The sequence below is a fragment of the Amblyraja radiata genome, unplaced genomic scaffold (genome assembly GCF_010909765.2).
Source record: "Amblyraja radiata isolate CabotCenter1 unplaced genomic scaffold, sAmbRad1.1.pri S69, whole genome shotgun sequence".
NCBI lineage: Eukaryota > Metazoa > Chordata > Chondrichthyes > Rajiformes > Rajidae > Amblyraja > Amblyraja radiata.
In genome coordinates, this window is record NW_022630163.1 from 206,587 (window position 1) to 219,001 (window position 12,415).

At 58.1% G+C, this 12,415-nt stretch overlaps 1 protein-coding gene across 1 annotated transcript; it reads right to left on the reverse strand.

The window, feature by feature from the left end:
- Nucleotides 1-6,804: 6,804 nt before the first annotated feature.
- LOC116969525 (IgG receptor FcRn large subunit p51-like) lies at nt 6,805-10,529 on the reverse strand. The gene is made up of 6 exons (XM_033016379.1): nt 10,262-10,529; nt 9,834-9,941; nt 8,329-8,358; nt 7,926-7,973; nt 7,288-7,302; nt 6,805-7,075 (listed from the first exon to the last, which is right to left on the reverse strand). Exons 1-4 carry the CDS (start codon nt 10,500-10,502, stop codon nt 7,927-7,929), a joined length of 426 nt encoding a protein of 141 aa, XP_032872270.1. The 5' UTR covers nt 10,503-10,529; the 3' UTR covers nt 6,805-7,075; nt 7,288-7,302; nt 7,926.
- Between the last annotated feature and the right edge of the window lie 1,886 nt (nt 10,530-12,415).

Below are 12,415 nucleotides of genomic sequence, written 5' to 3' on the forward strand. Positions count from 1 at the left end.
GGACAGCGCGCGTTGGCGGTTGGCGGTTGGCGGTTGGCGGTTGGCGGTTGGCGGTTGGCGGTTGGCGGTTGGCGGTTGGCGCTTTGGGCGGGAACAAGATGGAACCCGGACCCTGATAACAGAAATATAGAGAAATAGAGGGAGATGGAGGCTGTAACTGTGAGGACAGATTACACAGCAACATAGACACATAGACAACAGGTGCAGGAGTAGAGACCATTCGGCCCTTCGAGCCTGCACCATTCACCATTCAATATGATCATGGCTGATCATTGAATTGAATTGAGTTTCCTTTATTGTCATTCAGAGCTTTCAGTCTGAACGAAATGTCGCGCCTGCAGCCATACATACAATAACAGGGTGATTTACTGGAGCGTAGATCCGCACCCACGTGACCGAAAATTTAAACTGGAGTACACTTGGTAATTCCGGTACATGTTAGTGAATGGGAAAACACGCACTTTCACACCCGTTAAAAACCGCGAAAACGGCCAGTTTTTGAGCTGTAAATTACTGAGCCAGTCGGGGTGACCGTGAGGCACAGCTACCTAACTTTACAGTCCAGAAGAAAGATAGAAACTAAGGTAAATTCAAGAGGGAGCTGAAGGTGCAAAAACAGCGGAAGTGGTCAGCGGACATTTGCCGTGGAGATTTAAAGATCGAAAATATCGGGAATTATCGCGTTTGCTCGCTGCATTTCATCAAAAGTGGCATTATTGACTTTTCATCTTTATTCATTTGTTATATGAAAAGTTTTAAAAGTGAAAAATCCGTCAGTAAAATTGCAAAATCGCCCATGGTTCTCAGGTGGGTTTTAACATGCAAAATGAAAACGCTTCTGAAGCTCCATTTACCATTTAAATAATCGTCAATGGTGCGGGCTGGCGGAGGTTGCACAGGAGCTGGAAGATTCACGCTTAACCCGGGATACATGGAAGATGGGGTGAATACACACAGTGGCGTAGGGTGGGCTTTGAGCGCCCGGGGCAGTTTAAAGTGTTGCACCCCCTCATTAGCGTCGGGGGCGGGGGGGGGGAGAGAGAGAGGGGGGAGGGGAGAAGGGGAAGGAACACGTTTTTGGTCTCTTCACGTCTTTTGTCGTATCCCCCGTCTCCACCTGCGCCGAGGCCTAATGGCGGAACTGGCAGCCTCGGAGCTGGGGCTGGGGAGCGAGAGCGGCCGCCCGGCATCAGAGCTGGGAAACTCCTCCTCGCACCAACGGCTCCCCGGGCCTCTTAATTTTATTTAAAAACTTTACCCAACAATTTTTTTGCGCCCCTAAAAATTTAGCGCCCGGGACGACCGCCCCTCTGCCCCCCCCCCCCCCCCCCACGCTACGCCACTGAATGCACATAGACCGGGGCAGTCTAAGGCAGACAGCAAAGCGGTTGATGACTCTGAGAACAGTGAATGGACCAATAAACCATGGCGCCAACTTACTGGACTCAACGCGGAGGACGAGGTCTCGGGTGGACAGACAGACCCTCTGCCCAGGGCGGTAGCGGTGATGATCCGAGGTGGCTGGTAACCTCGGGAGCAGTGGGAGAGACACAGACCGGTGGCAGAACTGCGCCGGGAAATGTGGACATATTCAATCCACACCAACTTACTGGACCAGGAGGTAGGATTGGCGGACACCGGGCAACGTAAGGTGGTCTCTGGGCCCTGGTTGTCTCTCTCCGGCTGGCCATTAGATTGTGGATGGAACATATACATAGAAACATAGAAAATAGGTGCAGGAGTAGAGGCCATTCGGCCCTTCGAGCCTGCACCGCCATTCAATATGATCATGTTTGATCATCCAACCCAGTATCCTGTACCTGCCTTCTCTCCATACCCCCCGATCCCTTTAGCCACAAGGGCCATATCTAACGCCCTCTTAAATATTGCCAATGAACTGGCCTCAACTACCTTCTGTGGCAGAGAATTCCACAGATTCACCACTCTCTGTGTAAAAAAAAACCCAATCCGCGACCCCCCACCCCCCAATCCCCGTGACCCCCACACCCCCAATCTCCACCCCCCAATCCCCACCACCCAATCCCAGTGACCCTACCCCCCAATCCCAGTGAGCACCCCACCCCCCAATCCCAGTGACCCCCACCCCCTAATCCCAGTGACCCCCCCCACCACCACCACCACAAGCATCCACGGACAACCATAGTATCGAGATCCTTTTGGAGAGCATCTTCATCATCAGCTGACTTAATTGGACGGTACAGCAAGCAATCATCAACGAATAGTCTGGTCGTCCTTGCGACTTTTTCCATGGATGTCATTTATGTAAAGCAAAAATAGGTGTGGGCCAAGTACTGTGCCCTTGGAGTGTACCACTCAACACTGGATGCCAATTGGAGCTCTTTCCGTTCACACACACACGCTGAAGACGTTTTGTCAGGAAACTGGAAATCCATCGTTTCGTGTTGGAACGAATACCATAGAAGTCAAGCTTCCGAAGCAGTCTCTGGTGTGGGATGACATCAAATGCTTTAGAAAAGTCCAGCACAACTAAATCCGTGATGACGTTACTATCAAGATGTTTGGCCAGGTCATTTGTCGTCAGGATAAGCTGAGACTCGCATGATCTATGCCTCCTAGATGAATGTTGGTTGTCGGCAAGAATATTATGTTTGCTCACGTGTCGCATCAGATTACTATCAAGGATATGCTCCAGCAATTTGCAGCAAGTACTTGTTAATGAAACAGGACGATAATTCGCTGGGTTGGTGGTTGAACCCTTCTTAAAGAGAGGAGTGATGTTGGCCTTCCTCCAATCCAGCGGAACATCACCTGAGTCAAGCGATCGTTGGAAAATGAACTGCAAAACTGGAGCCAGTTCTTCGGCTGCGATATTGAGGACTTGATTCTGTATCTGATCTGGTCCAATTGCTTTTGTGGTACTGATGTTGAGCAATAACTTCTTGACACCTTCAACCTCAATTTTAATAGCAGGCATATCAGCAAACGGGCTGGGCGGTAGGACTGGAAATGATGAAGGCTCCACATCTTCCGGGTGAAAACGTGTTGAAATTGGTTTGCAAGAGCTTCTGCTTTCGCCTGGTCCTCAGTGATCAGACAGTTGTACACTTTATGCATCTGGACACCAGTGTTGTCTGTCCGTCTGGATTTCACATATCTCCAAAAAGCCTTGGGTTGCTCTCCCCCAAGAATAGAGGAAACATGTTGTCCATGAGCATTCCTAATAGCACGATCGTCTTGCTTCCGCACGCTAGTAAAGTTCTCCCAGTCCAGTTTTGTACCCCTTTTATTGGCGCGGATATAAAACATCTCTTTCTTACTACAGAGACGTTTCAGTTTTGCCGAAAACCAAGGAGGACGCACACGGCCCTTAATTAGTATTTGAGGAACATGATTTGTAACAATATTATTGAAGGAGTTTCTCAGCCACACCCAGTTGTCATTTACGGATCTTTTATCAGGTTGCAGGTTGAAGAAATCTTTTCCCAGATTTTTAGCTAAGACGTTAAATTCCTCGCTGTTCATTTTTTTCCCAGAGGGAAATTTTACGCGGTGGTTTTGAAGGAACTTTAAGCTTTAAGTGCAGTTTTGCTTGGATAATATAATGGTCGCTAATTCCTGCACACGATGAAACTTCCGAAATTAAATCTGGGTGTGAAGTGAACAGGAAACCCTTGACTGATGAGGGCAGCGGAGTGAATGCAGGTTTAACATGATTACATCAGGGTGGAATGTGGAGAGTCTCAACTATCTGGAGACGCGGCAGGTGTGACGGGAGCCCCCCCCCCCCCCCCCCCCCCCCCCCCCCCCCCCCGCCCCCGCCCTCACACGGACACCTCCTGGCCGTTGTTGCTGTTGATGAAAACCACGGATGAGGGAAGGGTCCAGGATGTCACGGGCAGGGATCCAGCTCCTCTCCTCTGGTCCGTTGCCCTCCCAGTCATTCAGGTAGTGGATCCCTCTGCCACGCCGCCGGGACTTCAGCAGCCGCTTCAGCATGTACACGGGGCCACCGTCAATGGTGCGGGCTGGCGGAGGTAGCACAGGAGCGGGACACAGGAAGCTGGAAGATTCAGGCTTAACCCGGGATACATGGAGGTGGGGTGAATACACATAGACCGGGGCAGTCTAAGGCGAACAGCAGAGCGGTTGATGACTCTGAGAACAGTGAATGGACCAATAAACCGGGCGCCAACTTACTGGCCTCAACGCGGAGGACGAGGTCTCGGGTGGACAGGCAGACCCTCTGCCCAGGGCGGTAGCGAGGGACAGGGGTCCGGTGATGATCCGCCCGCCGTCTATACCTGGAAGCGGTGCAGGGCAGGGCAGACCGGGACTTCCTCCAGGCCTGACGACCGCGGCGCACAAACCGCTGGGCAGAGGGAACGGAGACCTTCTCCTCTTGGTCTGGGAACAGAGGTGGCTGGTAACCTCGGGAGCAGTGGGATAGAGACAGATCGGTGGCAGAACTGGGCCGGGAATTGTGGACATATTCAATCCACACCAACTTACTGGACCGCGAGGTAGGATTGGCGGACACCGGACAACGTAGAGTGGTCTCTGGGTCCTGGTTGTCTCTCTCCGGCTGGCCATTAGATTGTGGATGGAACATAGACATAGAAACATAGAAAATAGGTACAGGAGTAGGCCATTTGGCCCTTCGAGCCTGCACCGCCATTCAATATGATCATGTTTGATCATCCAACTCAGTATCCTGTACCTGTCTTCTCCCCATACCCCCTGATCCCTTTAGCCACAAGGGCAACATCTAACTCCCTCTTAAATATAGCCAATTAACTGGCCTCAACTACCTTCTGTGGCAGATAATTCAACAGATTCACCACTCCCTGTGTGAAAAATGTTTTTCTCATCTCGGTCCTAAAAAACTTCCCTCTTATCCTTAAACTGTGACCCCTAGTTCTGGACTTCCCGAACATCGGGATTAATCTTCCAACATCTAGCCTGTCCAACCCCTTAAGAATTTTGTAAGTTTCTATAAGATCCCCCTCAATCTTCTAAATTCTAGCGAGTACAAGCCGAGTCTATCCAGTCTTTCTTCATATGAAAGTCCTGCCAACCCAGATGAGAGGCTGACGGAGGAGCCAACCAGGGAGCAGAAAGCTTTCCAGATACAAGACCGAAGATAGACACAAAATGCTGGAGTAACTGATCCGTTCAAGCAGCGTCTGTGGAGAGAAGGTATGACGGTCGCTTCGGGTCGACACCGTCTGAAGAAGGGTCTCGACCCGAAACATCACCCATTCCTTCTCTCCAGAGATGCTGCCTGGCCCGCTAAGTTAAGGGCCTGTCCCACGAGCATGCGACTGCATGCGGCTAGCGCGACCTAACGTGGTCACTTGAGCCGTACGACGTCGCTGGGCCGGTCCCACTTCGGTCGCCGGAGCCGTATGGAGTCGTGCGGAGCTGGTCCCGACATCCGGAACACTGACACTGTCCAAAAACCCCGCGCGCGAACGGCCTGACGGCCCGCAGCGTCTGGACGGCGTACGCAGCGTCTGGACGGCGTACGCAGCGTCTTGACGGCGTACGCCTAGCGCGTAGCGTTGCGTGATGACGTAGCGCTCGATGCCGTGGGACGTCCATATCCAGTCGGCCCGCCTCCTGCCCAGCTGATTGGTGAGGATGACGTCAGCACCAGCTCCAGACGGCTCCGCGGTTGGAAGTGGGACCGGCCCCGCGAGGATGTCCCGGCACCTTCCCCACCCCCTCCCCCGGCGTGTCCCCACTGCCCCCTCCCAATGCCCGTGACCCCTCAGCCCCCAATCGCCGTGACCCCCACTCTCCCAACGTCCGTGACCCCCCACCCCTCAATCCCCGTAACCTCCCCCCACTCCCAGTGTCCCGACGCACCCCCCCACCCCCCAATCCCAGTAACCCCCCACCCCTCAATCCCACTGACCCTACCCCCCAATCCCAGTGACCACCACCCCCCAATCCCCGTGACCCCACACCCCTCAATCCCCGTGAACCCCTACCCCCAATCCCACTGACCCTACCCCCAATCCCCGTGACCCCCCACCCCTCAGTCCCTGTAACCCCCACCCCTCAGATCCCGTGACCCCCACCCCTCAATCCCAGTGACCCCCCAACCCCTAATCCCAGTGACCACCCACCCCCATAAACCCCCCCTCACCCCTCAGTCCCCGTGACCCCCACCCCTCAATCCCAGTGACCGCCCACCCCTCAGTCCCCGTGACCCCCACCCCTCAATCCCTGTAACCCCCCACCCCTCAGTCCCAGTGACCACCACCCCGCCAATCCCAGTAACCCCCCAACCCCTAATCCCAGTAACCCCCCACCCCCATAAACCCCCCCACCCCTCAATCCACGTGACCCCCCCATCCCCCAATCCCAGTGACCACCACCACTCAATCCCCGTGACCCCCACCTCCCATAACCCCCGCCTCCCACCCCTCTGTCCCCGTGACCCCAACCCTCAATCCCTGTAACCCCCCACCCCTCAGTCCCCGTGACCCCCACCCCTCAATCCCTGTAACCCCCCCACCGCTCAGTCCCAGTGACCACCACCCCCCAATCCCAGAGACCCCCCAACCCCTAATCCCAGTAACCCCCCACCCCCATAAACCCCCCCTCACCCCTCAGTCCCCGTGACCCCCCGTCCCTCAATCCACGTGACCCCCCCATCCCCCAATCCCAGTGACCACCACCCCCCAATCCCAGTGACCCCCCACCCCTCAATCCCCATGACCCCCACCTCCCATAACCCCCGCCTCCCACCCCTCAATCCCCGTGAACTCGCCCCCCCCCCCCCCACCACCACCACAAACAGCCACGGACAAACAGCTGGAGAACACACTGGATTTTATTGAACATTTATGTGGCGACAGTGAAGCAGAACACGCCCCCCCAGCAAAGAATCACATTCCCTGATCACCCCCCCCCCCCCCCCCCCCCACAGTCCACGGGTGGATGTGACGTCACAAGGCCAGGAACCGAGCGGCTCCGGGCCTCGGGTCAACCAGCGCTGCAACGCTCCAGCTGTGATACCCACCAGATGTTGATCGGGACTGTTCCCCCCCTGAACCCCGTCATTGCAGGAACATTATGGGCAGCAGCCCTCCCCCCCTCCCCCCCCAGTGCAGTCAGTAAATTAGCAGCAACTCAGAGAGCGAAGCGCATAGTCCAAATCACCAAATCAGCTGTAGATGCGCTCATTGCTCCCCCATCCCCACCATTACAGCCCCCCCCCCCCCAACAGCAGAAACCCCGCCAACTTGTCCCGCTCTCCACCGACGCTCCTGTACCGGCGGCGGCGGCGGCACACGGCGGCACACGGCGGCCCTGGGGGAGACAGACAGACAGAGAGAGAGTTGGTTACAGAGCAACACAAGCCCACCCGTGTAGCAGTAGTACTGACCCCCGCCCCCTGCCGGCAATACACTCCCCCAGCACCACAGGACAGTACAGCACAACAACAGGCCCTTCGGCCCACACTGGCTGTGCCGACCATGCTGCCGACACCAACCATCTGTCTGCGCGTCACCCACCCTCCCTCCCTCCCCGCATGTCCACGTGTCCATCCACAAGTCTCTTTAATGTCACTGTCGTGTCTGTGTCGCCCCCCCCCATCCCCTCAATTATCAGCAATAAAACCACCCCCCCCGGGAATAACTGCCCCCCCCCCCCCCGGGAATACCCACCTTCCTCTCACTGGATATAATACCCTCCCCCCACCGACACACACACACACCGCTGGCATAAACCTCCCCCAAACCCCCACCCCACCACATACACACAAACGGTAGCCCCACCCCTCGCAACGGGGCATTAAACCCACAGCTCCCCCGCCGGGAATACCCCCCCCCCTCCCCGGTGATAAACCCCCCCCCCCACTGGGAATTATACCCACTGCCCCCCTCCCTCCAGCAGAATAAACGCCACCCCCACAGGGTCCCAGTTCCTACCTCAGGCTGGAGCAGAGGAGTTTGATGAGTTTTCCCCGCGCTCCGAGGCTGCGGAGGGAAGGAGCGACGTTACACGTCAACTGGCGACGCCGTGGGTGCAGTGAGGCGCGGACAGACGGGCACGCGCACGGGGACGCAGGGACTCGCACGGACACGTACACGTGGCGGGGACGCGCACAGACGGTCACAGCGCAGACACGTGGACAGGTACGCAAGGGTCACACTGACACGCACAAAAATACACGGACACACACGGACGCGCGCAGGGACACACGGACACACGGACACACGGACACACGGACACACACGGACGCGCGCAGACACAGACACACGGACACGCGCAGACACACACGGACACGCTCATAAACACACGGACACGCGCAGACACAGACACAGTACTTACTCTTGGTGGCATTGTAGCCGCTCTTCCCCGCTGTAAAACACAGAGACAGTTGTCAACCCTCAGCTCTCAACCCAATCACACAGCGGACACGGGCTGGGCTGTGACCGGGAAGAGTGGGACAAGAGATGGGCCCGGCTCCCACACACACACCGGCCCCCACACCCACACCCCCACCCACACCCACACCCAGACCGGCCCCCACACCCACACCGGCCCCCACCCCCACACCGGCCCCCACACCGGTCCCCACACCCACACCCACACCGGTCCCCACACCCACACCGGCCCCCACACCCACACCGGTCCCCACACCCACCCCCACACCCACACCCACACCCACACCGGCCCCCACACCGGTCCCCACACCCACCCCCACACCCACAACCACACCGGCTCCCACACCCACACCGGCCCCCACCCCCACACCCACACCGGCCCCCCACCCACACCCACACTGGTCCCCACACCCACACCGGCCCCCACATCGGCCCCCACACCCACATCGGCCCCCGCTCCCACCCACACCGGCTCCCACAGCGGCCCCGACGACCCCGCACAGAGATGGCCGGGGGGGGGGGGGGGGGAAATGGCGGGGTGAGGGAGAACGATGGGAGACGGGGAAAGAGGGGTCGGGAGGGAGAGTGGAGACGGGGGAGGGAGAGGGAGGCGGGGGAAAGGTGTGAGGAAACACAGGGAAGGGGATGGAGGAGGAGGGGAGGGACGGGTCGGAGGCAATGAGGGAGGCAGAGAGAGATGGGGGAGTGAGGTGGGAGGGGGGTGGTGAGGACGGGGAGAAGGTGAGATGGAGGGGAGATGGAGGGGGAGATGGAGGGGGAGGGGGAGATGGAGGGGGTGGAGTGGGGGAGATGGAGGGGGAGATGGAGGGGGAGGAGTGGGGGGCAGATTGAGTTGTACTCGGTGTTTCCGCTGGGCCAGGCCATGGGGTGGAGGTGCCCGGAGGATGATGCAGACACATGCGGCGGGCGGGAGGTCACGTTGACCCGGGGCAGAGCTGCGGTTTGAGGGAGGATGGTTGGAGAATAATCCCCCCTCCCCCGGGGGCTGCAATGTGTTTGCGCTGCACGAGGGGTGGGGGGGGTGAGCAGAGACTCTCAGCCCGATGGATGTCCGGCCCGAGCTGCCAGGCAGAGAACCAGCGGCACAGAGCCGGCAAATGGCGGCAATGTCCACGGGCCCCTGACGGGCAGACACGGACACGGTGGGCCGAAGGGCCTGATACTGTGTTGTCTGGACCCCCCCCCGTGTGCTCCTACCCCCACGTGGCAGAAGGGGCGGGCGGAGAGAGGTTGAGACGGGGGTCTGGGGGTCTGGGGGAGGGAGCGGGGAGGAGACGGGAGACAGAGGGAACAATGTGACGTCTTGTATCAGAAGGGGCGGGGTGGGGGGGAGGTTGAGGGTCGTAGTTCGGGGGAAGGTTGAGGGGCATGGGTCGGGGGGGGGGCTGCGGAGAGGGCGCCCCTCCACTGTCTCCCCCCCACTCCTACCTTGTTTCTTCTTCCAGTAGAGGACTCCCCCCACGACCGCGGCCACCACCAGCACCAGGACAGCGAACACCAGGACAATGATCATCACGTTGATGCCCGACTTGCGGACTGTCCCAGATTCACAAACACAGGCGGATGAGAGACAGACACCGGGTTCCCGGATCCCCTCCCCTCCCCCAATCTCTCCTTCCCCTAGTCTCATTCACCCCCTTCCCATTCTCTCCCCTTCTCTCCCCTCCTCTCCTTACTTCCTCATCCACCTGCCCTGAGCGCTACCCCACCCCTCCCCACCAACTCTCCCACCCTCCCCCCAACTCAAAAATCCCCCCCTCCATTCTCCCGCTCTCCCCCCTCCCTCACCCAGTCCTCTATTTCAAAATCCTCCCCTTTCCTCTCTCCGATCTCGCGCCCCCCCCGCCCCCACTCACCCAGGAAGACCTCGAGGGGCTCGGACAGCCCCGGGTGCTCCACACGACAGGAGAGCGGGGCCGTGTCCCCGGGCTCCACGTGGGCCCAGCGGCGCTGCTGGAAGGTGCCGTCGTGGTTGGGCAGCGTCCCGTGGGAGCGGCTCTCATCCAGGACCAGGCCGTCCCGCACCAGGTTCACCTCGATGGAGCGCGGGTAGAAGGCCGTGGTGAAACAACACACGCGGCGCCCATCCCCCGACATGAAGATGCTCACCTCGGGCTGAACTGTGGGGAGAGGCTCAGTGAGAGGGGGACAGTGAGGGGGGGGGCAGTGAGGGGGGGACAGTGAGGGCGGGACAGTGAGGGGGGGACAGTGAGGGGGGGACAGTGAGGGGGGGGCAGTGAGGGGGGGACAGTGAGGGGGGGACAGTGAGGGGGGGGACAGTGAGGGGGGGACAGTGAGGGGGGGGGCAGTGAGGGGGGGACAGTGAGGGGGACACAGTGAGGGGGGGACAGTGAGGGGGGGGACAGTGAGGGGGACACAGTGAGGGGGGGACAGTGAGGGGGGGGGAACAGTGAGGGGGAGACAGGGAGAGGAGACGGAAAGGAGAGTGCTGACATGGATCGAGAAGTGGTTGGCAGACAGGAAACAAAGAGTAGGGATTAACGGGTCCCTTTCAGAATGGCAGGCAGTGACTAGTGGGGATCCGCAAGGCTCGGTGCTGGGACCAGGCAGTGAATAGTGCGGAACCGCAAGGCTCGTTGCTGGGACCAGGCAGTGTCTAGTGGGGAACCGCAAGGCTCAGTGCTGGGACCAGGCAGTGACTAGTGGGGAACCGCAAGGCTCGGTGCTGGGACCAGGCAGTGACTAGTGGGGAACCGCAAGGCTCGGTGCTGGGACCAGGCAGTGACTAGTGGGGAACTGCAAGGCTCGGTGCTGGGACCAGGCAGTGACTAGTGGGGCAGCGCAAGGCTCGGTGCTGGGACCAGGCAGTGACTAGTGGGGCAGCGCAAGGCTCGGTGCTGGGACCAGGCAGTGACCAGTGGGGAACCACAAGGCTCGGTGCTGGGACCAGGCAGTGACTAGTGGGGAACCGCAAGGCTCGGTGCTGGGACCAGGCAGTGTCTAGTGGGGAACCGCAAGGCTCGGTGCTGGGACCAGGCAGTGACTAGTGGGGAACCGCAAGGCTCGTTGCTGGGACCAGGCAGTGTCTAGTGGGGAACCGCAAGGCTCGGTGCTGGGACCAGGCAGTGACTAGTGGGGAACCGCAAGGCTCGTTGCTGGGACCAGGCAGTGTCTAGTGGGGAACCGCAAGGCTCGGTGCTGGGACCAGGCAGTGACTAGTGGGGAACCGCAAGGCTCGGTGCTGGGACCAGGCAGTGACTAGTGGGGAACCGCAAGGCTCGGTGCTGGGACCAGGCAGTGACTAGTGGGGAACCGCAAGGCTCGGTGCTGGGACCAGGCAGTGACTGGTGGGGAACCGCAAGGCTCGGTGCTGGGACCAGCAGTGACTAGTGGGGAACCGCAAGGCTCGGTGCTGGGACCAGGCAGTGACCAGTGGGGAACCGTAAGGCTCGGTGCTGGGTACGCAGCTATTTATAATATACATCAATGATTTGGATGATGGGATTCAAAGTAACATTAGCAACATTGCAGATGACACAAAGCTGGGTGGCAGTGTGAACTGTGAGGAGGATGCTATGAGGATGCGAGGTGACTTGGACAGGTTGGGGGAGTGGGCAGAAACATGGCAGATGAAGTTTAATATGGATATACAGTGGCTTGTAAAAGTTTTCATACCTCTTGAACTTTTCCACATTTTGTCACGTTACAACCACAAACGTAAATGTATTTTATTGGGGATTTTATGTGATAGACCAACACAAAGTGGTGCATAATTGTGAAGTGGAAGGAAAATGATACACAGTTTACAAATTTTTTTACAAATAAAAAACTGAAAAGTGTGGCGTGCAAAAGTATTCAGCCCCCTTGAGTCAATACTTTGTAGAACCACCTTTCGCTGCAATTACAGCTGCATGTCTTTTGGGGTATGTCTCTACCAGCTTTGCACATCTAGAGACTGAAATGTTTGCCCATTCTTCTTTGCAAAATAGCTCAAGCTCAGTCAGATTGGATGGAGAGCGTCTGTGAACAGCAATTTTCAAGTCTTACCA